Here is a 23,854-nt window from a genome sequence, read left to right as displayed (position 1 = left end):
TTAGTGCAGGCAAACAACTTTGAGAAGGCTCATTTTTGTGAAATAGACAGTCATATTTATTGATCATTGCAAGAGAAGGCAAAAGAGCATAACCCCCTGTCACCAAAGAAGCAAAAAGGTGAAGGGAAACAAAATTGTTACTGGTGACAGCATAATGCAATCTGAAACTTCACCAGTAGATGGCTCTAAATCTTACACATTGCAACTTTAAAAGAAAAGCAGGTGCTGCTTCACATATGCTCTGTGGTTTCACAGTTCAGATATGGTCTTTTGCTGCATGTCACAGCAATCTAAAATTGAAACTCTTTCAGATCTACATTTTGCTCAGAGCTGGTTTCTACTTGTCTAGTCACAGAATTATGTGACTTTCGAGATGTTTTACATAAAGCCACAATTATTTTTAACAATATTAAAAATACAAATAAATACATTTAAAAACCTGATTTATAACCAAGAAAGTTGGTTGGCCCTAAAAAGACAGCAAAATGAAGCACAATTTAGCAACAGTAAAGCAAACCTAGTTGAGTCATTGAAATAAGAATACAAAAGAAGTTTCAGAACAATCCACAGAAAAAGGACACCACAACACTGCTTTCATTGAGCTTTTCTAACAGAGTTACTTAATTAAACAGGGTTAAAGTTAAACAGTGACCATGTGCAATTCATTCAGAGGTCTTAAAAGATAATCTAACAATCTGACTGATTCTGTTGTGTGGGCCGCTGAAGAGGAGGTACTGCTGGAGCACCACCAGAGGGCGCCCTGCCTGAAGTGCGGGCTTCAGGCACGAGAGGGCGCAGCCGCCTCACGGGAGCAGCAGGGAATGACAGCTGTCACTCATCACCACCTCATCACCATCTCCATAAAAGCCGGGCAGCAACTCCACCTCCCTGCCGAGATATCATTCTACCTCTCAGATAAACTGCTCAGCCGTATTCCTGAATTATTCAGTGACAGGTTTTTGCATCTGTACTTTTGCAGTTGGTGAGTGCTTGCAGCTGGAGGCTGGGTTTGTGGTACGTGGAGGGCTGACGGCTTCGCTCCCCATGCCAAACTTTGATAAGTACTCACAGATTTCTGCACGTGCCTAGTTTCTGGGTTGGAGGTGGAGGCTTTCCCTCCGTTGGAATTACTACCGCGTTTGCTGACTGTTTGCTGGATGTGCACACACCCACCATTAAACTGTTTCTGCTTCCTGCCAGCAGTACCAGATCTGACAGCTGGAGATGGTGGCCACCTGGGGACTCAGGACTTGGCGGCTCCAGTGTGCTCCAGATCCGTGGGCAGTGGAAATCGTGTGGGACCCGGCTCTTCTCTGGACAGACGTCTTCTATCCTCGAGCCTGCCCACACGTCACCTTTGTATATTTGACTTGATTCTAAATCTGCTATTGTCTGTATTCCGTTGTGCACATTCACAACATTAAATTGTTGTCTTTTGGTTCATCTATTGTCCGTTCATTTACGCCCCCTGTTGTGGGTCTGTGTTACTACACCTTCACAACAGATTCCTTCAGTCTATTATTATTTTCCACAATATTCTGAACAATTTGAGTGGAATTTGAGTGGAATTGTTTGGACTTTGAATAACACTTCTGTGGTAAATTCAAGCCTAAAGCTTGAGGTGGAATGAGTTACCCAACAGTCAAGCATAACAATGAGAGAATGTCATGATGTTTGTGTTAATTCATTGTGCATGTGTACATGTTCCACTGAACTTTGTGCATTTATAATCCAGGCCCACAAGTTCAAAGTGCTGAAAACAAACTATCCCAGAAAGGAATGATTGCACAACAGGTCTTCTGCTGACAAAAAAACAAACAAACAAAAAAAAACAGATAAGCACATCTGTGTGTATCAAACCAAACCAGACAATGCGGATAATGTGACACAAAACTGAAGTTGTTGAACAGGTTATTAAATTAGGATTTGGTTTGGACTGCTGACCTACTTTGGGTATTTTTTAATCATCCACATGAGTGCTTCCAGACTGCAGCGGCTGAAGAATCACGTGGTGTGTGAACAACAGGTAAAAATACAGCTTTAATAATGAAAAACATGTTTGATTTAGCAAGAAAATGTAAAGATGCAGAAATGTATGTGTAGAATGTTACACGATAAACAGCTGCAGCTTTATTGCTGAGCAGTAGATTTTACCAGCAATGAAGTAACTTCATCAACACTGAAACTTGACTGAATTCAGTACCCAGTGAGTCCATTGAGCATTTTTATCACTGCTGCCATCGTGTAAAGTTTTCTTTGTTAGTGTAGCTATTAGACATTGTTGCCGGTGTCGTAGACCAAATGGTCCCCCCTAAAAATGGGTTCCCCCTGCCTTCACTGCGCATGCGTCATTTTGGAGCATCAGCAGTGATTCACCGATTACACTATGTAACAAATTTTTATTTTTGTTTTGTTCCTGGATACATAGTGTGTTTTCCTAACCTGTTATGCCTTAAATAAACAGAAAATAGCTGTTATTCCACAGAAACTTTGCTTCTGTGATCAGGACAATGATATTTTGAAATTTGTCTGTTTTCAAGAATATTCTCGATTCGCTTCACTACTACTGAGTAGTCTTCTAGAATATTCTTTAACTGCTAGAACTGTACAGAATTTTCTAGAAGTTTCCAGAATTATCTAGAAAATTCAAGAAACTTTTAGAACTTTCTAGAACGTTAAAAAAAAATAAAATCAAAGTTTGTGCTGAATGTAGTCATTTTTCCATAGACTTTAGACATAAGCAGTTGAAATATAACACTTAGAACCCAGGAACAAAAATTGTGTTACATAGTGTTATCGCCTCGTTTCTACTTAAAACTGCACTTACAATACAGAACATAACACAATAACAATTGACAAAGAGTCCATGCAGTCATCCGGTCTACCGTCAGGGGGTGAGGGAGTTGGGGAGGGGGGGTCATCAAGCCACTTGTTGGATCTATTCCTACAGCAGAGTCCTTCCGCGTCCACAGAAATCATCCAATCCAGCATGTGGATCCAGCTACATCTCGGACAGAGAGAATAAGAAAACAGAATCAGTTGTCCAGAAAAAACTATACTTGAGATATAATTCATCAGCATTAAGCAACAGGAAAGCAGAAGAAAAACTAAGGTGATTGCCGGCTACTAGCCCTAAGCTTCACTAATGCCCCTGTCACAGATAGCAAGAATTTGCCGGAAGCATGCCTGACACGGCAAATATTGCCATAATCCGATGCAGTCAGGAGGAAAAGATGCGTGGTCAGCAGTGTCAGAGCACTAGTGCAGCAGATAACTGAAACAATCATGTAAATGGTGATAAAAGCATCATATTCAGCAGAAATACTCCTTAAACACTCCTCTATTTGAAAAAAACGATTGGCCACTTGACTTTTCAATCGGTGGTCAGTGTGGCAGCAGTTAAAATTTGTTTCACTTGACAATATGTTTCGCCACTAGGCGGAGCCTTTGCGCCACAAATGTATTAAGACTACTTTTCACATGCATTTATTTTCGTGTGTATTTTGTTCATTTTTACATTTCTTTTATATTGTATAGCTGAAGAGGCAACTATATTCTGTTTCATAGTGAAATTAAAATTGTTACTTTATTTAGTTTCGTCCAAGTAACCGAACGAGGTAACATCCTGTTTGTCGCTAAGAAAAAAAACAACAGTTGAGAAAGACGGACCTCGTATTTTAGAAGCTATAAAGGAAGAAAGAAATAAGCCATTTAAGCTCCTGGTTTGTCCACTAGCAGGCCAAAGTGGTATGCGTGTTTTTCTTAGTTTCCAAATAATTTGTTTAAATCACTTGAGATTCATTGTTTGTATATCACTTGTTTCACCAGTTCTACGGTGTATCTGTGAAAAGTTGAAGACCACATTAAACATCAGTAAAAAAGAACTCGTGCCTCTCTTGTGTGAACAAATCTGGCATAGTAGAACACTCCACTGCTTCGGAGAAGGCAACGCGATGGTCGGACCGAAGCTAGCAAGAGATGCAACAACATTGCAAAGGAAGTAACACGTGTTGTATGTATCGTTGCACTGAAGTAAAGAAGCAAGCTAACAAGTATAAGTTAATCAAGCAAGCACATACTGCTTTCATAATCTCAACTGCATCTAAGATTCAAGAATAAGCTTAAATCAGTAAATGTCTGTGTTATGGCAGATGAAGATAAAGGTACCAATAAGCCCAGTGAAAGCAGTGCAGAGCCTGTTGTACAAGGTGATGAGAGTAAAGATACAGAAGAGGGAGCAAATGGAGAGGATACTCCACAGCCCTCAACATCTGATGACAGCAGACATTCTGAAGTACTATGCAGAAGTCAGAGTAAACCTTCACTCACTGAAAAGGGAAAATCTTTACAAGAGGCAAAAATAAATAAGCTGACAAAGGATTTGGAGCGCATCTATAAAAAGTGGAAATACCAAATAAACCTTTTCAAAAAAAAAATGGTGAAGAAAAAGGATACTGACTTAATCCCTGAGGCAGTGAGTGATATCAACAAACTTGTGACTGAATTCTGCAACAATTACAATGAGCTCAGAAAGACTGAAAGTCCTGGGTTTGAAATACGAAGAAAATGTGATGTGTGCTCTGCTATCAGTGAAGCCGCCATAGCAAAGGCAAAGTGTCTTTTAGAAGAAGATGGTGATCCAGATAACATTCCCTGGCCAGATGCAGAGTCAGTGTTTGAAAGTAGTTCCTACAGTAGCTCTTCTAGGAGTTCATTTAAGTCAAAGTCCATTTCTGCAAGGTCCAAGTCATCCTCAGTTACAATACAACAAAGACAAGAGGCTGCAGCTGAGGTAGCAGCAAGTGAAGAAGTAATTGAACTGATGAAAACACAGCATCTACGAGGGCTGTCAATAAAGTAGCGGTCCTTTTTATTTTTTTCAAAAACTATATGGATTTCATTCATATGTTTTTACGTCAGACATGCTTGAACCCTCGTGCGCATGCGTGAGTTTTTTCACGCCTGTCGGTGACGTCATTCGCCTGTGAGCACTCCTTGTGGGAGGAGTCGTCCAGCCCCTCGTCGGAATTCCTTTGTCTGAGAAGTTGCTGAGAGACTGGCGCGTTGTTTGATCAAAATTTTTTCTAAACCTGTGAGACACATCGAAGTGGACACGGTTCGAAAAATTAAGCTGGTTTTCAGTGAAAATTTTAACGTCTGATGAGAGATTTTGAGGTGAGACTGTCGCTTTAAGGACTTTTCACGGTGCGAGACGTCGTGCAGCGCTCTCAGGCGGCGTCATCAGCCTGTTCAAGCTGAAAACCTCCACATTTCAGGCTCTATTGATCCAGGACGTTGTGAGAGAACAGAGAAGTTTCAGAAGAAGTCGGTTTCAGCATTTTATCCGGATATTCCACTGTTAAAGGAGATTTTTTTTAATGAAAGACGTGCGGACGGGTCCGCGCGTCGGGACGCAGCCGCAGCGACGCTCCGCCACAGGAAAAACACCTCTGTTGAAAGCCTTAAGGACAAGTTGGAACATGTCCTGCCTGTTAAACAATTTCTCATATACTCACTCCACTGAAAGCCATCAAAAGCCGCCTGGATTTTACAAATGGTTATCAACACGGAGGTGTTTTTCCTGTGCCGCCGCACCGCGTCGGCTGTGTCCCGACGCGTGGATCCGTCCGCACGTCTTTCATTAAAAAAATCTCCTTTAACAGTGGAATATCCGGATAAAATGCTGAAACCGACTTCTTCTGAAACTTCTCTGTTCTCTCACGACGTCCTGGATCAATAGAGCCTGAAATGTGGAGGTTTTCAGCTTGAACAGGCTGATGACGCTGCCTGAGAGCGCTGCGCGACGTCTCGCACCGTGAAAAGTCCTTAAAGCGACAGTATCACCTCAAAATCTCTCATCAGCCGTTAAAATTTTCACTGAAAACCAGCTTAATTTTTCGAACCGTGTCCACTTCGATGTGTCTCACAGGTTTAGAAAAAATTTTGATCAAACAACGCGCCAGTCTCTCAGCAACTTCTCAGACAAAGGAATTCCGACGAGGGGCTGGATGACTCCTCCCACAAGGAGTGCTCACAGGCGAATGACGTCACCGACAGGCGTGGAAAAACTCACGCATGCGCACGAGGGTTCAAGCATGTCTGACGTAAAAACATATGAATGAAATCCATATAGTTTTTGAAAAAAATAAAAAGGACCGTTACTTTATTGACAGCCCTCGTATGTGAAGAAGAAATAAGAGAACTTGAAGTTGAGGATGCAAACAAAAGAGCTCAATTTCTAGCAGAGAGCACCAAAATTAAAACAAAGTTAGAAGGAAAGAGAAAAGAAGTGGAACTAATAAAAGAGATGCAAAAGCACAATGCAGCACAAGCAAGGCTAAAGGTGTATGCTGAAAGTGTAAACAGTGAGGATGAAGAATCACCTTTTGTTGTTAATCCTCAAGTAAAGCAGGACAGCTCCCTCCCACAATTCAACTTTCCAAATGTGCACTGTCAACCATTTATGTTTTCCCAAAACAGAGCTCCTATCAACCACCAATCTGCACTCCCTCAAGCATTTGGGCCTCAAACAGAAATTCCAACTGTGAATGAAGGAGCCACCATAGATCTTGTGAAGACACTCACTGAAGCAATAACAGCCAACAGAATCCCAATCCCGGAGCCTGCAGTCTTTACAGGTGACCCGTTGCAATACAGTGATTGGAAGTTGTCTTTCCAGACATTAGTTAACCATAAAAATCTGCCTATCCAAGAAAAGCTCTTCTTCCTAAGAAAATATGTCGGAGGTTCAGCTAAGAAGGCTATAGAAGGTCATTTTTTTGTTGGAACAGACACAGCGTATTGTAATGCCTGGGAAATACTTGACGACAGATTTAGAAATCCATTTGTGATAGGCAAATCGTATCGAGATAAGATTCAGTCATGGCCTAAAATCACATCTAAAGACAGTAAAGACCTACGTGAGTTCGCAGATTTCCTGAGCAGTGTGGAGTCAGCCATGCCCTATGTGCAAAGTTTGCAAGTTTTAAATGAGAATAGCAGCAAAGCTACCTGATTGGCTAAGCGCACGATGGAACAGAAGAGTAACAGAGTTCCAAGATGAAAACAGAATGTTCCCTGATTTCAGTTATTTTGTGAAATTTCTTAACAAAGAAGCAAGAATTGCATGCAACCCTATCACCTCTCTGCATGCAATAAAGCCAACTGGATCAGATAAGCATCCGTTCAAAGACAAGTCAAGAAGAAAAACCATGTTGGTTGTTAAAACATTTAGCACATCCTCAGATGAAAAGGTGAACATCACGTGTCTTTTGTAAGAAACCTGGTCACACTCTTCACACTGTCGAAAGATTATGGAAAGGTCAGTTGAGGACAGGGTTAAATTTGTGCAGTCTGAAATACTGCTTTGGCTGCCTTAAATCCGGTCATAACTCCAAAAACTGTACCTCCAGAAGTGTGTGTGACAAGTGTCAAAAGCCTCATCCAAGTTGTCTTCATCAAGACAGAGAGAAAAGAGGAAAAGAACAAAAATCAAGGAATATTCAAGAACAATCAAAGATTAATCTGGATACAGTAAACGTCTGAAACATAAGAAGAAGAATCCAAGCAAGTTACATCCAACAGAGTTGTACAACAAGGATCCAAAGGCTGTACTTCCTCAGTCATTCCAGTGTATGTTTCGACTGTGGATGAACCAGAGAAGGAAAGACTTGTGTATGCTTTACTCGACTCTCAAAGACACAGCTGAGTCACTTAACGCCATAACTGAGCCAGTCAAACTCAAAATTTCCACAATGACATCTAAAACAAAGGTTGTTTCAAGTCACAAGTTAAAAGATCTACAAGTAAGAGGCATGTACAGTGGTCCCTCGCTATAACGCAGTTCACCTTTCGTGGCCTCACAGTTTCGCGGATTTTTTTTAGTGCAATTTTGCATGCTTTTTTTTTTTTAACAGCGCATTGCATTCTGCGTCCTTATCAGGCGGGCCGGTCGCGGCACAGGTCGGCATCACCACAATTGCTCTCACTGCCTCCGATGCGCTTTCTGCGGGCTCGGTAAACGTAAACCGCCCTCCTGTCTGCTGTGCGGAGCTGCGCCAAATCTGGCAACAGGTCCAGAGACTACACTCGCTGTTTTGATGCGGATGTTGACCGCAGCTGCAGAGCTCCGTTGCCACCGAGAGACAACTTGGATTCTTTGCGGTTCCCGCATCCGTACCTCTGGAGGCAGTGAGCGAAGGGAGAGCACGCGCATTGTGTTCTGCGTGTGTCTGTTTATAATCTTCTCGCCCAGAAGAAAAAAAGAGTGTTTACACAAGAGAGAAAAGTGAGAAAATGTTAATGTCTGTTTGAGAAAAGTGTATAAAGTGTGTAGTGAGGGGTTTTACAGCCTTAAAACATCTATAATAATTGCAAAAAATAGCGCTGCCTACTTCATGGATTTCACTTATCGCGGGTAATTTTTAGAACGTAACTCCGGCGATAAACGAGGGACCACTGTACTCTGAAACAAGAATCAAGTTGCCTACAGCCTATACCAGAGATTATATTCCTGCCAATAGGTCCCATCAAGCAAAAATGCAGAGAACTGGTCTCATCTGAACCATGTGTGAAAAGAAATGGCTCCCATGCTCAATTGTGAAGTTGGACTGTTGATTGGATATAATTGTCCTCAAGCTTTACTCCCTCTAGAAGTGGTCAGTGGTGAAGCAGACCAGCCATTTGCACAGAAATCCCAGCTTGGGTGGAGCATCATCAGTTACAGAAACTCTGAAGGTGTGTATGAAGATGAAATTGGAGTAAGTCATCGTGTTATTGTTAAACAAGTCTTACCAACTTTAGAACCCACACATACTCGTAAACTTAAAACTGAAGTCCACTTTGTGAGTAGAAACAAAGTCAAAGAAATAACAACTCCAGCAGAGATAATCAAAGCTCTGGAGATGGACTTTGTTGAAAGGAGTGTTGAAGAAGAAACAATGTCACAAGAAGATCTGTTGTTTCTGGCTAAAGTAAAAAGAGGCATAAAATACAAGCAAGATGGCCACTTGGAAATGCCACTACCCTTCAGTAAACAAAGACCTGATTTGCCAAACAACAAACTTTGTGCAGAACACAGGCTCAAGTGTCTGGGGAGGCGCCTCAGAAAAGATCAGCGCTACTTCAAAGATTTGGCATTTATGGAAGACATCATAAAGAGAGGGTATGCTGAGAAGGTGCCAGAAGCTGAACTAAGTAACCATCCAGCATGGTATATCCCTCATCATGGCATCTACCATCCGCAAAAGCCAAATAAGATCCGTGCCGTCTTCGATTGCTCGGCAAAGTATCAGAATACATCCCTGAACGAACATCTTCTGTCAGGCCCAGACCTCACAAACACCCTCGTGAGGGTGTTGTGCCATTTTAGGAAAGGACATGTGGCTATCATGTGCGACGTAGAACGCATGTTCCACCAATTCCATGTTTTCGCACAAGATCAAGGTTACCTTCGATTCCTGTGGTGGGAAGACGGTAACATGGAAAAGCAACCATCAGTGTTTCGTATGAGAGTCCATCTGTTTGGTGCTGCGTCATCACCAGGATGCGCTAACTTTGGGTTCAAGCATCTAGCTGCTCAAGGCGAAAACAAATTCAGTCAAGCCGTTGTGAAGTTCCTTCAACGCAACTTCTATGTGGACGATAGTTTGGCAAGTGTGGACTCATAGCAAGAAGCTACTGAGCTTATAAAAGAGGCTAGAGAACTATGTGAGACAGGGAAACTGTGTCTCCACAAGTTCGTCAGCAACAGCAAAGTGATTGCCACTCTTCCCAAGGAAGAATGTGGATCAGAAGCACACAACCTAGATCTAGCTCTAGGAGAACCAAAGATGGAGAGAGCCTTAGGAGTTCAATGGTGTGTAACCTCAGACATATTTCATTTCAGAGTTGTCGTAAAGAACAACCCTTTCACTAGAAGAGGAGTGCTCTCCACTGTGGCTTCAATATTTGATCCACCCAGATTTGTAGCTCCATTCATTCTAGTTGGCAAAAGAATCCTTCAGAGAATGTGTCAGGAGAAACTGGACTGGGATGAGCCGCTTCCAGAAGACCTCGAGTCTCAGTGGGAAGCTTGGCTACGAGACCCCCAAAACCTGTCCTCGATAAAAATCTCACGTTGTTATGTCCCATCAACATTCAACCAAGTACAGAGGTACGAGCTGCACAGCTTTTCTGATGCCAGCATATATGGTTATGGTGTGTGCTCTTATCTAAGAACTGTGACCAAGTTTGGAGAAGTTCATTGCACCCCTGTAATGGGGAAAGCACAAGTTGCTCCAACTAAAGTGACAACTATCCCAAAGTTGGAGCTTTCAGTATCGGTAGTAGTGGCGAGAACCACTAACTTTTTAAAGAGAGAGTTAGAAATCCAAAACATCCAGGAGTACTACTGGACCGACTGCAAAGTCGTTCTTGGTTATATCAACAATGACACAAGACGATTTTACGTATTCGTTGCCAACAGAATACAGAGAATCAGGTCAAGTACAGAACCAAGTCAATGGCAATACATAGCCTCAGAACAAAATCCCGCTGATCATGCATTGCATGGAGTCATGACAAAGGAACTAGTAGAATCGAACTGGTTCACAGGACAAAGTTTCTTAAAGCAAAAGGAACTACCAACGGAAGGTCTTCAAGTGAAAGAGATTAGTTCTCAAGATCCAGAACTCAAAGTCACACAAGTCTTCGCTGTCAATGCTAAGGAGGAGAAACCCATTTTACGTCTAGAAAAGTTCTCAGATTGGACAAGGTCTGTGAAAGCTATTGCAAGATTAAAGAGATGTGCAAAGTATGCAAAGAACACAAAAGAAATGTCCAATGAAAGCACTTCCCTGGAAAAAAGGAAAGAAGCCGAGGAGTTCATTATTCGCACAGTCCAAAGTGAAGTATTCAGAACAGAAATTCAGTCCCTCAAATATAAAAAGGAAGTTAAGACATCAGACTCCAAACTAAACCAGTTGGATCCTTTCCTGGACAACTGCAGTGTTCTGAGGGTGGGAGGCAGACTAACTAAAGCATCACTCCATCCCAACATCAAGCACCCAGTCATCCTGTCAAAGGAGCATCATGTTTCACGTCTACTCATCAAACAGAAGAAGAAGAAGAGAAGATACATCATCAAGGTCGAGGGATGACAGTCAATGAAATACGCGCTAATGGCATATGGATAATTGGCTGCAGTACAGAAGTGTCATCATTCATATATAAATGTGTCAAATGCAGAAAATATAGGAAACAATCAAGAACAGAGAATGGGCAATCTGCCATCAGAAAGATTGGAAGCCACCCCTCCATTTACGTAAAGTGGTATGGATTGCTTCGGACCATTCTGTGTAAAAGAAGGGAGGAAGGAAGTAAAGAGATATGGACTGTTGTTTACATGTATGTGCTCGAGAGCTATCCACTTAGAAGTTTTGGATGACCTGCAGCACAGACTGTTTCCTCAACGCACTTCGTTGCTTTATTGCAGGGGTGGCCAAGTTCGGTTCTCGAGAGCCACATTCCTGACACTCTTAGTTGTCTCCCTGCTCCAACACACCTGAATCCAATGAAAGACTCGTTAGCAGACTTTTAATGAGCCTTTCATTGGATTCAGGTGTGTTGGAGCAGGGAGACAACTAAGAGTGTCAGGAATGTGGCTGTCAAGGACCGAACTTGGCCACCCCTGCTTTATTGCAATACGTGGCAACATCGGTCAACTACATTGTGATCAAGGCACGAATTTCATCGGTGCAAGGAATGAGCTTTTAACCCAAATAACTCAAGAGAACGTGAAAAAACTGGGTTTAAGTTTTGCATTTAACCCACCTGCTTCAAGTCACATGTGCGGCGTCTGGGAGAGACAGATTTGTACAGTAACAAATATCCTAAGATCCATTCTCGACCAGTCAGCTTCAAGATTAGACACTTCATCATTGAGAACATTTATGTATGAAGCCATGGCAATAGTGAACAGTCAACCGCTAACTGCAGAATGCATCAACGACCCGGTCCCAGACAGCAAATGGATCCGGGCCGGATGTAGTCCAACATCCGGTACCAATCCTGAAAACCAGTCTCGTCCAGACAGTTTTTGCACCCTGGCCCAGATCTGGCACAGCTCCACTTTACTGTTCTGGAACAGATCCAGACCAGATCCGTGAAAGACCAACCGTTTACAGCCCATATCTGGCACGGATCTGTGACAGATGTGGTCCGCATCACGGATCTGTAAAGTGGAGCCGTGCCGGATCTGGGCCAGGGTGCAAAAATTGTCTGGACTGGATCTGTTTTCAGGATTGGTACCAGATGTTGGACTACATCTGGCCCGGATCTATTTGCTGTCTGGGGTAGGACCAGAGCCGTTGACACCAAACCACATCTTGACAATGAAAGCAGCAGTTATCTTACCGCCACCTGGAGAATTCGTCGAAGAAGATCTGTACCTGCAGAAAAGATGGAAAAGAGTGCAGTATTTGGCGAATGTATTCTGGACCAGATGGCGGAAGGACTATCTGTTAAACCTGCAACAGAGAAGTAAATGGAATAAAAACAGAAGAAATGCGAGGATAAATGACATTGTTCTTCTACAAGAGGACTGTGTTCCAAGGAACGAGTGGAAGCTCACCAAAGTCATGGAAGTCACACCAGGAGACGACGGCAGAGTCAGAAAGGTCAAACTCCTCATCAGTGACTCTACTCGAGACAAGAAAGGAACGCGAATAACAAAGACTGTATTAGAAAGGACTATACATAAGACTGTGCTTTTACTTGAAGCGGAGTAAGGTCTATGTAATGTGTATTTGCTAATGTTTGCTAAGTTCATGGCTGCATTCATTTCTGTTTGATCACATACTGAAGCAGTAGTGTGATGATGGTGGGATTGTGGCAGCAGTTAAAATTTGGGTCACTTGACAATATGTTTCGCCACTAGGTGGAGCCTTTGCACCACAAATGCATTAAGTCTACTTTTCACATTTATTTTCGTGTGTGTTTTGTTTATTTTTACATTTCTTTTATATTGTATAGCTGAAGAGGCAGCTATATTCTGTTGCTTAGTGAAATTAAAATTACTTCATTTAGTTTTGTCCAAGTAACCGAACGAGGTCACTTCCTGTTTGACGCTAAGAAAAAAAAAAAAAAATAGTTGAGGAAGACGGACCTCGTGTTTTAGAAGCTATAAAGGAAGACAGAAATAAGCCATTTAAGCTCCCGGTTTGTCCACTAGCAGGCCAAAGTGGTATGTGTGTTTTTCTTAGTTTCCAAATCATTTGTTTAAATCACTTGAGATTCATTCTCTGTATATCACTTGTTTCACCAGTTCTACGGTGTACCTGTGAAAAGTTGAAGACCACAGTAAACATGAGTAAAAAAGAACTCGTGCCTCTCTTGTGTGAACAAATCCGGCATAGTCAGGTAGGGGTCAATTGAAGAATTACACAGAGGTCAAAATTAAAAGATGCTCCAATCATATTGAAAAAAATTCCACATTATTTGCCTGATCATAAAGATTCCAAAAAGGTATAGTTTGGACTATCTGTGACTGAATTCTATGGAGTTACAGGATAAAAACAGCAAGAATGGTGACAGCTTAGTTTCATTTTGTACAGGGGTCAAAAGTTAAAGTTGCGCAATTTTGGTAAAAAGTGATGCAAATTATTGGTTGAGCTAATAGGATTAATAAATGGAATAGTTTTGACAGTATTGAATGCTTGATCTCCAAAGTAAAGGTCAAACAAGGTCTACGTCTATTGGATTCTATGACGTGACATATGTTACCCCGTAACGTGATAAGTAAGAATGATACATGGTTCAAACTATTCCTTTTTAAAACTGTGTTAACTAGTAATTTGCATCACTTTTTACCAAAATTGGAGCAGCTTTAACTCTTGACTCCTGTAAAAACGGACACTGACCTTTGTCACCATTCTTGCTGTTTTTATCCCATAACTCCATAGAATTCAGTTACAGACCATCCAAACCATACCTTTTTGGAATCTTTATGATCAGGCAAATAATGTGGCATAGGTTTGAATATGATTGGAGCATCTTTTAATTTTGACTAACCATGTATTTCTTCAATTGACCTCGACCTGAACGTCAACTGAAAATTCAAGTGGCCAATTGGTTTTCTCAAAAGAGGATTGTCTGAGGACTATTTCTGCCAAATTTGATGCTTTTATCACCATTTGCAGGATTCTGCTCTAAATATTCTCTTATCTGCTGCACTACACAGACTGCCTCATCCACACCTGTCAGATCGCATCCAGAGCGTATGTAGATGACACAGACAGCTGTCAGATGGCCATAAAAGACGCTGCAGACTGCCCAATCTCCAAATGTCTGGATGGCAGACACAGGCTGGAGTGCTGTGTACCTCACGCGCATGTGCGTGCAAGTGCGCGTGTGTGTGTGTGTGTGTGTATGTGTATGCGTATGCATAACGCTGCATGGGCCACTAAGTGTGCGCACAGGGCGCACATGTGCGCGCCTGCCACTGGACAGCTTTGCTCAAGTTTGCTGGCATTGGGCCATGCAGTCCCTCAGACGGAGCCTTTCCAAGGAACTTTCTTTTTTTCTTGTTTGCACACTTCAGGAGCACAACATGGTTCTGGACACCACGATGGTTGCATTATCACATGGACTTAATTTTTTTTGGGGGGGGAGAGGATTTTTAACCGCAGGCGACTGTCCCGACTTCATGTCCATGTTCGTGCTGTGAAACACTCCTGGACCACTGTTGGAGGTGATATTCATGTTTATTAATGGTGTAATGGCCTGGCACAAGTTCAATGTTATATCTCCTCCAGAGTCAGAAGGTGATCATTTATTACAGCGTGAGATCCATCCAGCGCCGAGCATGACGCATGCAATGATGTGTTACTGTGCACCACAGAGAGGCACAGCTGCCCGTGTTATGATGGAGATAATAGTCTACAATTATAGACTTTTGATGAGGTGTACCAAGGTCTCAGTGAACCCCATCCTGACCAGGTCCACATAATCACGGGTACACCGAAATCAAAACTTTATAACTGTTATTATATGGTAAACAAGAAAATTGGGAGTTTGTCAAACATACTAAAACTGAAAAATCTATCTCAACTTTCAACTCTTTATTATTACTGTCATACTGAACCAACAGGTCCAAAATACTTCATGAGCACAATCTCTAAAGCCCCTTTCTCACCAGGGCTGCCTCAAGCTTCCTGTGGTGTCATGACGACGCAGGAATGTCTGCGTCAGGTGCACACTGCAGACAGACTGTGCACTCAGATTTCTCTTCTAGTTTATATTTGTTCTTGTGCTGAGCTGCAGGGCTCCGCTCTGAGTTCTGTTATAGTTTATCTTTCCTACTTTGACCACGAGATGCGCATCTCGCGTGAACAAACCGTCTGAGTAAATGTGGAGATATCTGGAGTTATACTTGATGTGGACATGTCCTGTCTCTAGCAATCAGTCTGTGAGCAGGACTTATGTCCTTTAACACAGTGATGAGTATCACAATTGTCAGATGAGGAAGGCAGGAGACAAATGCAGGACTCACTGGAACAGTTCTGGTTCAGAGAGGCTTTTACTGAGGTGCTTAGCAAGGTTCGGTACACAAACAGACAGTCCAAGAAGAGCAACCAAATCCGAAACATCAGGCAGAGGCGTAGACAAAAACACAGGCAGGCAGTCAAAACACCAAGAGACAGCTTAACAAAACGTAGTACTGAGCTTGAAGCACTGGCACAGGGCACAATGATCAGGCAACACCAAGTGCAACTAGTAGCATCTAAATACTCCCGGAAACAAGTGTAGAAAGGCCCAGAACAGGGCGTGACCCACTCACCGAGTACTGCCCCCACCAAGCACAGTGAAGGCAGCCAAGAGACATACAGACCCAAAAACACAAACACAAACCACCCAGCCACAAAAGGGAACAAACAAAAACCCCAACACTAACATGATACATGACAATGAGAGAGTTTGCGGAGAGCGAGGAGCGCAGGCAGCCTTTTTTCTTTTTCTTTTAATTGCTCACATGTGCGCGCACGAACAAATCATCCGTGAGTGGACTGGAGATGTCCGGACTTTTTACTGAACGTTGACATGTCCTGTCTCTGGCAGTCAGTCTGTGAGCAGGACTTTTATGGACTGTATTTAAACACATTTGTGAGAGAAGACTGAGGAGCTGCTGCAGCCAGCAGCGTTTTTTTTTTTGTTTTTTTTTGTGCTCTTAGTTTTTACTGCATTGTGTACATGCCGTTGTCATGACGACACACAACGCAACTCGAAGCGGGCCCATGTGAAAGGGGCTTAATAAGGAATAGTCTTTGTGAAATAATGCACAGGCATCATGTAGAATCTTGTCAACAAACTGACAGCCAAAGTAGGCGTTGTATCAGGTTATCTGATTGGTCGTTATCGATAGAATGCGTCACTCGATTGGCTAGCGCTACACTGTACGCGAGGTGTACTTGGCACCAGCGGTCAACTCGGCATGGTACAGCTCAGAAAGTGGCGAATGGGCCAATCAGAAGTTGGCAAAATCACATACCATATAATAATTCACATTATTTATGTCATCCATGGGAAGGAATGGACAAATATCTGTACTGTAAGGTCTATTGTGGATATAATAGCCTGTTCAGATTTGCGGCGGCGTGCGGAGAGACCCGCTCTGTTTGCTAATAAAATTAATTTAAAAATTAATCAAAGATAGATGTAAGAATTCACTCAGTCATTCAAGATCAAATGGAGTATGCTTGAATAACTGTTACAACACTAAGCTCAATATTTCAGTGATGTCTGCATTTGCATTGCATTTATGACACACTCAGTGCATAGATGTGTGGATGCAATTATTTTTTTCACTCACTTACTCATCTTCAACCGCTTACTCCAATTAAGGGTCGCGAGGAGATTAAGCCTATACCAGAGGTCATAGGGTATGAGGTGGGCTGAACCATGGACAGGACGTCACCCAGACAGCAAATAGATCCGGGCCGGATGTAGTCCAACATCTGGTACCAATCCTGAAAACAGATCTGGTCCAGACAGTTTTTGCACCCTGGCCCAGATCCGGCACAGCTCCGCTTTACAGTTCTGGAACAGATCCGGACCAGATCTGAACTGGATCCGCAAAAGACCAACCGTTTACAGACCATATCTGGCACGGATCTGGCGCAGATGTGGTCTGCATCACAGCACCGTGGCAGGAACATGGTGCATAACAATAAGCAATTTTATCTGCACTTGGTAGAAACTATCCATTAGCGGTTGTAAACTGTACTCTGTAATCGTGATCGTCACTGAGGCTTTTTTAAGTGCTTATTGCAAAGCGTTTTGTTTCTTTACGACAATCAAGTTTTATAAGTCCAGGGACACTGATCTGTGTGTTACAGATACAAATTAGTTTCCTCAGATCCACGGAACGTACCCCTGTAAAACTTGTTCCTGCCATGGTGCTGTGATGCGGTCCACATCTGCCCCAGATCCGTGCCAGATATGGTCTGTAAATGGTTGGTCTTTTGCGGATCCAGTTCAGATCTGGTCCGGATCTGTTCCAGAACTGTAAAGCGGAGCCGTGCTGGATCTGGGCCAGGGTGCAAAAACTGTGTGGACTGGATCTGTTTTCGGGATTGTTACCAGATGTTGGGCTACATCCGGCCCGGATCTATTCGCTGTCTGGGCAGTCCATCACAGGGCCACATACAGACAAACAAACACAATCACACCCACACACACACCTACGGACAATATAAGGTTTTCAGTCCATCTCACTTGCATGTCTTTGGATGTTGGAGGAAACCGGAGCACCCAGAGAGAACCCACACACGGGCTGGAACACGCAAACTCCACACAGAAAGGCCACAAGCGGGAATCGAACCCATGACCTTCTTGCTTTGAGGTAACAGTGCTAACCACTAAACCACTGTGCTGCCCATTTAACCAATTCAGAGGGCTGATCCAGGAACGTTTTTCTTTTTTCTTTAATATTGCCAGATTTTACTGTGTTCACTTCATCAGAAATAAATATTTGTATGCTCATGGAATATATGGAAAAATGGATACATGTTTCTAGCCAATTTGTTCTTTTTACATCAAGAGAAGTACAGCATGAAGAGATTCTTGTATTTTTCTTCTCATTCAGACTTAGTGGGGGTATGAACTCTCAGATCACTTTTAGTTAACCGGTGTTTAAAATGTTCATATTGATATTGTTCTGTAGACCACAGCAATGGCAGGTTCAGGTAGTCCCCTGACCACCCATGTGCTGAACACTGCCACGGGTGTCCCCGGCTCCAGCATGACCCTCAGCCTCCACCATCAGGATCCTTCTACAGCTACCTGGTGTTTGATTACAACTGGGTATTAAAACAGAACAGGACCATCCAAAGCATCAAGCGTAACCATTAGGTAATGCTACTGATCACAAAATAATAGTACTTTGTCCCATCAGAAGCACTAATGAAGATGGACGCTGCCCCGGGCTGATCACAAAACAAAAGTTTACACCTGGTGTGTACAAACTGCACTTTGATACTGCTCAGTATTGGCAACGTTTGGGAGAAACCTGCTTTTACCCGTATGTGGAGGTGAGAATTCAGTTGAAATTTTATCCAGAAACATACTCATTCAGACTGCGCTGTGTTCTCACATTTATGTGAAGCGGTGATGTTGCCATATTTCTATTTCTGGTACAACTCAATCCATAAATATTTGGACAGTGGCACAATTTTTACACCCCCACAGTGAAGTTAATATTAAACAATCAAGATGTGCTTGTAGGGTAGACTTTCAGATTTCATTCAAAGGGTCTAACAAAAATAATGCACGAGCCATTTAGGAATTATGGCCACTTATATGTAGTCTCTCCATTTTTAGAGCCCATAGTGCAACTTTTGACTGCTGCATCACCAGTTATACAGCTGTGCTCAAACGTTTATATACCCTGGCAGAATTTTTGGTTTTATGGCCAATTCTTCAGAGATTATGAATGATAACACAAAAGCTTTTTGTTCACTCATGGTTAGTGGTTGAGTGAAGCCATTTATTGTTAAACAACTGTGTTTACTCTTTTTAAATCATAATGACAACAGAAACTACGCAAATGGCCCTGATCAAAAGTTTACATACCCCTGTTCTTAATACTGTGTGTTGCCCCCTTTAACATCAGTGACAGCTTGGAGTCTTTTGTGGTCATTGTGAACGAGGCTCTCTGATGGTAAAGCTGCAACTGAATATGTCTTGGACTTTATTTACATCAATTATGAAGAAATACAAACAGTATGGCACTCTATGATAAATCTGTATGGAGTAGACAGTTCTTAAAAACTGAGTGACTATGCAAGAAGGAGAAGAGTGAGGAAAGCCACCAAGACACCCAGACAAGCCAGAAGAAGTTATTTGCAAACATTTCCCATAATCCCCCTGGACTTTGCATTTTGTATCCACAGTTACACAGCTGATGAAGCATGATGGAGTGGTATGGAGGAGGATTTTCTTAAAAAAGAAGACCTTAAAGTTCAGCTACAAATTGCCAGAAGGTACATCTGAGATGCAAACCTAGATGTGTCTGTTTTGGTGAAAGAATATCCTTCTCCACTCTACTCCACTGTGAAGCTAAGAGTGGTGATGCAAAATACAAAACTTGCACTGTGCACAATTTCTCCAATCACAGCCACATAAGCCTATAACTTCTGTGTTGTCTGGGTGTCTTGGTGGCTTTCTTCACTCTTCTCCATCTTGCACAGTCACTCAGTTTTTGAGAACTGTCTACTCCACACAGATTTACCATAGAGTGTCATCATTGATTCACCGATTTGGAAATGTTCATGTGTCCACCCTGTTGTGGGCTGCCTGTTCCTGCTGCTGCTGTTTCTCTTCTGCACAGGTGGCGCGCCTCAAGCTGATTGACACACCTGCTACTCATCTTGTCAGTCCCTGTATATAAACCCCGGGCTTCACTCCATCTTCGCCAGAAACTCAGCGTATCTTTCACGGTAACTGGCCTCTCGTTTGTATGCAGTGATTATTCTCAGCTCCCACGCTCGTTTGATTGCGCGCAGCAATTTTTCCTGCAGTCTGTCTGAGTTCCCAAGCTCAGCATTTTTTGTTGTTGTTTTCTAGCTTCAGCTCGTTTCAACTGCTTCAGCTCGTTTCAACACTCTGGACTCAGCTAAGATAAACTCTCACTTAATTTGACTGTGAATAAGAATTGATCTACTTCTGGAACCGACTCGGTTTGTGTGCTCAGTAATTCACTCACCTGTGTATCTTCTCCAGATGCCATGTCGACAGCTTGCAGGCGGCTATCTGGCTTCCGGATTACATCATTTGGGGTTCGACGCCATGCTGACCGGCACCGGACCCCCTCCCCCCACTAGCAGCCCGGGGAGGAGGTGTGGCTTTCGTCGCGGGACGTAACCCTCCAGACGGACTCTCCCAAGCTACCTCCCAGATACATCAGTTCCTTCATCGTTGACCGGGTGGTCAACCCCTCAGCCATCCGACTCCGGCTAACGCATTCACTGCGGATCGACCTGGTCCATGTATCCCGACTAAAACCGGTGCACTCCAGCCCTCTGTGTCCTCCAGCTCCTCTGACGCCACCTGCCCGGATAGTGGACGGTCACCCAGCCTAGACTGTCCGGAGGATCCTGGACGTTTGGCCCTGAAGAACGCTCCTGGGTCAAGCAGGGCCTCATTCTGGACCCTTCCCTCATCCAGGATCATCCTAATCGTCCTGGTATGTTGCCTGGGGGCTCCCATTGGAGGGGGGGGGGCGTACTGTTGTGGGCTGCCTGTTCCTGATGCTGCTGTTTCTCTTCTGCACAGGTGGCGCGCCGCAAGCTGATCGACACACCTGCTACTCATCTCGTCAGTCCCTGCATATAAGCCCCGGCTCTTCACTCCATCTTCGCCAGAAACTCAGCGTATCTTTCACGGTAACTGGCCTCTCGTTTGTATGCAGTGATTATTCTGAGCTCCCACGCTCTTTTGATTGCACGCAGCAATTTTTCCTGCAGTCTGTCTGAGTTCCCAAGCTCAGCATTTTTTTGTTGTCGTTTTTCTAGCTTCAGCTCGTTTCAACTGCTTCAGCTCGTTTCAACACGCTGGACTCAGCTAAGATAAACTGTCACTTAATTTGACTATGAATAAGAATTGATCTACTTCTGGAACTGTCTCAGTTCATGTGCTCAGTAATTCACTCACCTGTGTATGTTCTCCAGACGCCAGCTTGCAGGCGGCCACCTGGCTTCCGGATTACATCATTTACGGTTCGATGCCACCTGGTCTGCGGTTCCCTGGTTCCACCGCAGAGTGGGCCCTGTCTCCACCTTGCAAGGCTGCCTCTTAATCCACATTCATACATTCTTGTAAATAAACCAGTGTTCTGCCTCACTCCACTCTCATTTCTGCTCCCAGCTTTTGGGTTCCCTGCTCTACTCCAGCCCGAACTGTAACACACCCCTTCACTTGAGTAAAGGGAACTGACTGTAAAAGTGATGATTTGTATTCACACTAATCCTGATATATACTTTGTCCAGTTTCTTATGTGCTCTAAAAGTGGGAGTACATAAAAATGGCCTTAATTCCTAAATGAATAATTCATTACTTTTTCTTCAACTCCTTGAATGAAATTTGACAGTCAACACTAAAAGCACATCTTGATTATCGCCATTGTAGTGGTGTAACAGGAGCAAAATTACTTCACTGTGCAAATACTTATGGTCCTGGCTGCAACATCCGCACATGCTGATAACAGTGTTATCTCTATTAAATCTCTGTTAAAAGTTGAACTCTTTATGTTGCAGATTGTCTTCACTATAAATGATCCTGGACAAAAGTACCACATCCCTCTGCTGCTGAGTCGTTTCTCTTACAGTACCTACAGGGGGAGCTAGAGAGCAGAGCATGATGATCCTCCTGATGCCACGTCACACATCACAACGCTAATTCACTGTCAGTCATATACACACATAATACATGTGTGCTGCACTTGAAGTGTTTATACAGTTAAACCAGTTTTACATTTCTAAAAACTACTGGATGTATGTGTGGAATAATAAATACTGTGTATCTTTCCTGTTCACTGTCAAATGCCTGTATAAGCATTCTCACACTGATACAAGTATCCAAGTAACCAGTGATACTCGTGACACAAAGTTATTGTCTAGTATTGTTTGACCGGTTGTGTGCGCGTGTGTGATGTTTCACGCTAGTGTTTAAGAAGGCCACAGACACAGCACTGCTCTTCAATGTCTTTTACTGCAGATCTGTTAAAACACAACCAACACACTTCCCATTGTGTGTATGTACGACTGAGGCCAACTGCAGCTTATCCAGTGTCAGAGATTAACTGGACTTTGTGATTGTATAGTATTAAATATATATTTTTATACAAACTGTCATTACAATAAATATGCATTTTAAAATCACATCATAAATATAATTACAAACAAAAACGGTCAAAATTAACAGAGCTAACACACACAGATTGTTGTCAGTTGCCTAGCAACCACTAAGATTAGCTGTTATACAAATAATGTTTATGAGTTCAATGGTACGAATATTTCATGAGTTGAAAGCTGAAACATTCAACAAGGCAAAGCCGAGTTGAATGGTATGTTCCACCTTTCACCAAAGTAAATATTCGTTCCATTGAGAATGTAAAAACATTCATTATTTGTTTTATATCACGGCTAAAATAGATCCTTGTCATTTGATATTTGAATGCCCGTGACCTAACCCAACATCATTGTGTAAAGGATCTTACCGCATGGGCTCAGGAACACTTCAGAATATCACTGTCAGTTAACACAGTTCGTCACTACATCTACAAGTGCAAGTTGCCATACATCAATAACATCCAGAAACGCTGCCGGCTTCTGTGGGCCCAAGCTCATTTAACATGGACAGACGCAAAGTGGGAAAGTGCTGTGGTCTAATGAGTCCACATTTCAAATTGTTTTTGGAAATTATATATGTTGCATCCAGATTGTTACTAGCGCAAAGTTCAAAAGCCAGCATCTGTGATGGTACGGGGTGTGTTAGTGCCCATTGCATGGGCAATTTACACATTTGTGATAGCACCAACAATTCTGAAAGGTACATCCAGGTTTTGGAACAACACATGCTGCCATCCAAGCAATGTCTTTTTCAGGGACGTCCCTGCTTATTTAAGCAAGACAATGCCAAGCCACATTCTCCACGTGTTACAACAGCGTGGCTTCGTAGTAAGAGTGCGGGTAGGAGACTGGCCTACCAGCAGTCCAGACCTGTTGCCTATTGAAAATGCGTGGCGCATTATGAAGTGCAAAATACGACAACGGAGACCCCGAACTGTTGAACAACTGAAGCTGTATATCAAGCAAGAACGGGAAAGAATTCCACCTACAAAGCTTCAACAGTTACTGTCCTCAGTTCCCAAAATTTTATTGAGTGTTGCTAGAAGGAAAGGTGATGTAACACAGTGGTAAACATACCACTGTCCCAGCTTTTTTGAAACGTGTTACAGGCATCATTTCAAAATTAGCAAATATTTGCACAAAAATAATAAAGTCTATCAGAACATTAAATATCTTGTCTTTGTGGTGTATTCAATTGAATATAGGTTGAAGAGGATTTGCAAATCATTGTATTCCGTTTTTATTTACATTTTTCACAACGCCCCAACTTCATTGGAATTAGGGTTGTACATTTTGCTGTTCCACTGCTGCTAAAGTCCAAATTGTGGCATGTAGTCCAGTGATGCTGTGCACGACTTTGGCCTTCCATGCAAAAAAGAAGAAAAAAAAAAAGTGTGTAGTTCCTCAGTCCAGCCAAAACTCACGTCAGCTTTTCATCTGAACAGCTCTTCATGCATCCAGACAGCTTACAG

The 23,854-nt window shown here is 42.8% G+C and overlaps 1 protein-coding gene across 7 annotated transcripts; it reads left to right on the top strand.

Moving 5' to 3' along the window:
* Positions 1 to 1,698: 1,698 nt before the first annotated feature.
* LOC117527068 (5-hydroxyisourate hydrolase-like) lies at positions 1,699 to 22,058 on the top strand. 7 transcript variants are annotated; one of them, XM_034189249.1, is made up of 5 exons: positions 13,112 to 13,222; positions 14,219 to 14,370; positions 18,200 to 18,339; positions 18,431 to 18,566; positions 21,789 to 22,058. In XM_034189249.1, exons 2-5 carry the CDS (start codon positions 14,284 to 14,286, stop codon positions 21,876 to 21,878), a joined length of 453 nt encoding a protein of 150 aa, XP_034045140.1. In that variant the 5' UTR covers positions 13,112 to 13,222; positions 14,219 to 14,283; the 3' UTR covers positions 21,879 to 22,058. The 7 variants fall into 7 exon arrangements, 3 of the variants coding, with proteins under 3 accessions (XP_034045145.1, XP_034045140.1, XP_034045148.1); XM_034189254.1 differs by lacking the exons at positions 13,112 to 13,222; positions 14,219 to 14,370 and adding an exon at positions 1,699 to 2,026; XM_034189257.1 differs by lacking the exon at positions 14,219 to 14,370 and having other exon boundaries at positions 13,129 to 13,222.
* Positions 22,059 to 23,854: the final 1,796 nt, after the last annotated feature.

The sequence above is a fragment of the Thalassophryne amazonica genome, chromosome 2 (assembly GCF_902500255.1).
Source record: "Thalassophryne amazonica chromosome 2, fThaAma1.1, whole genome shotgun sequence".
NCBI classification, from domain to species: Eukaryota; Metazoa; Chordata; class Actinopteri; order Batrachoidiformes; family Batrachoididae; genus Thalassophryne; species Thalassophryne amazonica.
Note: the sequence above shows the minus strand (reverse complement) of the source record. Positions and strands in the feature narration are given on the sequence as shown.

Excerpts from the sequence above, each read along its gene's own strand:
- LOC117527068 (XM_034189249.1), top strand. The coding sequence starts at position 14,284 with ATGGCCATAAAAGACGCTGCAGACTGCCCAATCTCCAAATGTCTGGAT. Across the intron at positions 14,371-18,199 it reads GCTGTGTACCTCACGCGCAT|ACCACAGCAATGGCAGGTTC; the intron begins GTGCGTGCAAGT and ends ATTGTTCTGTAG. Across the intron at positions 18,340-18,430 it reads TGGTGTTTGATTACAACTGG|AAGCACTAATGAAGATGGAC; the intron begins GTATTAAAACAG and ends TTGTCCCATCAG.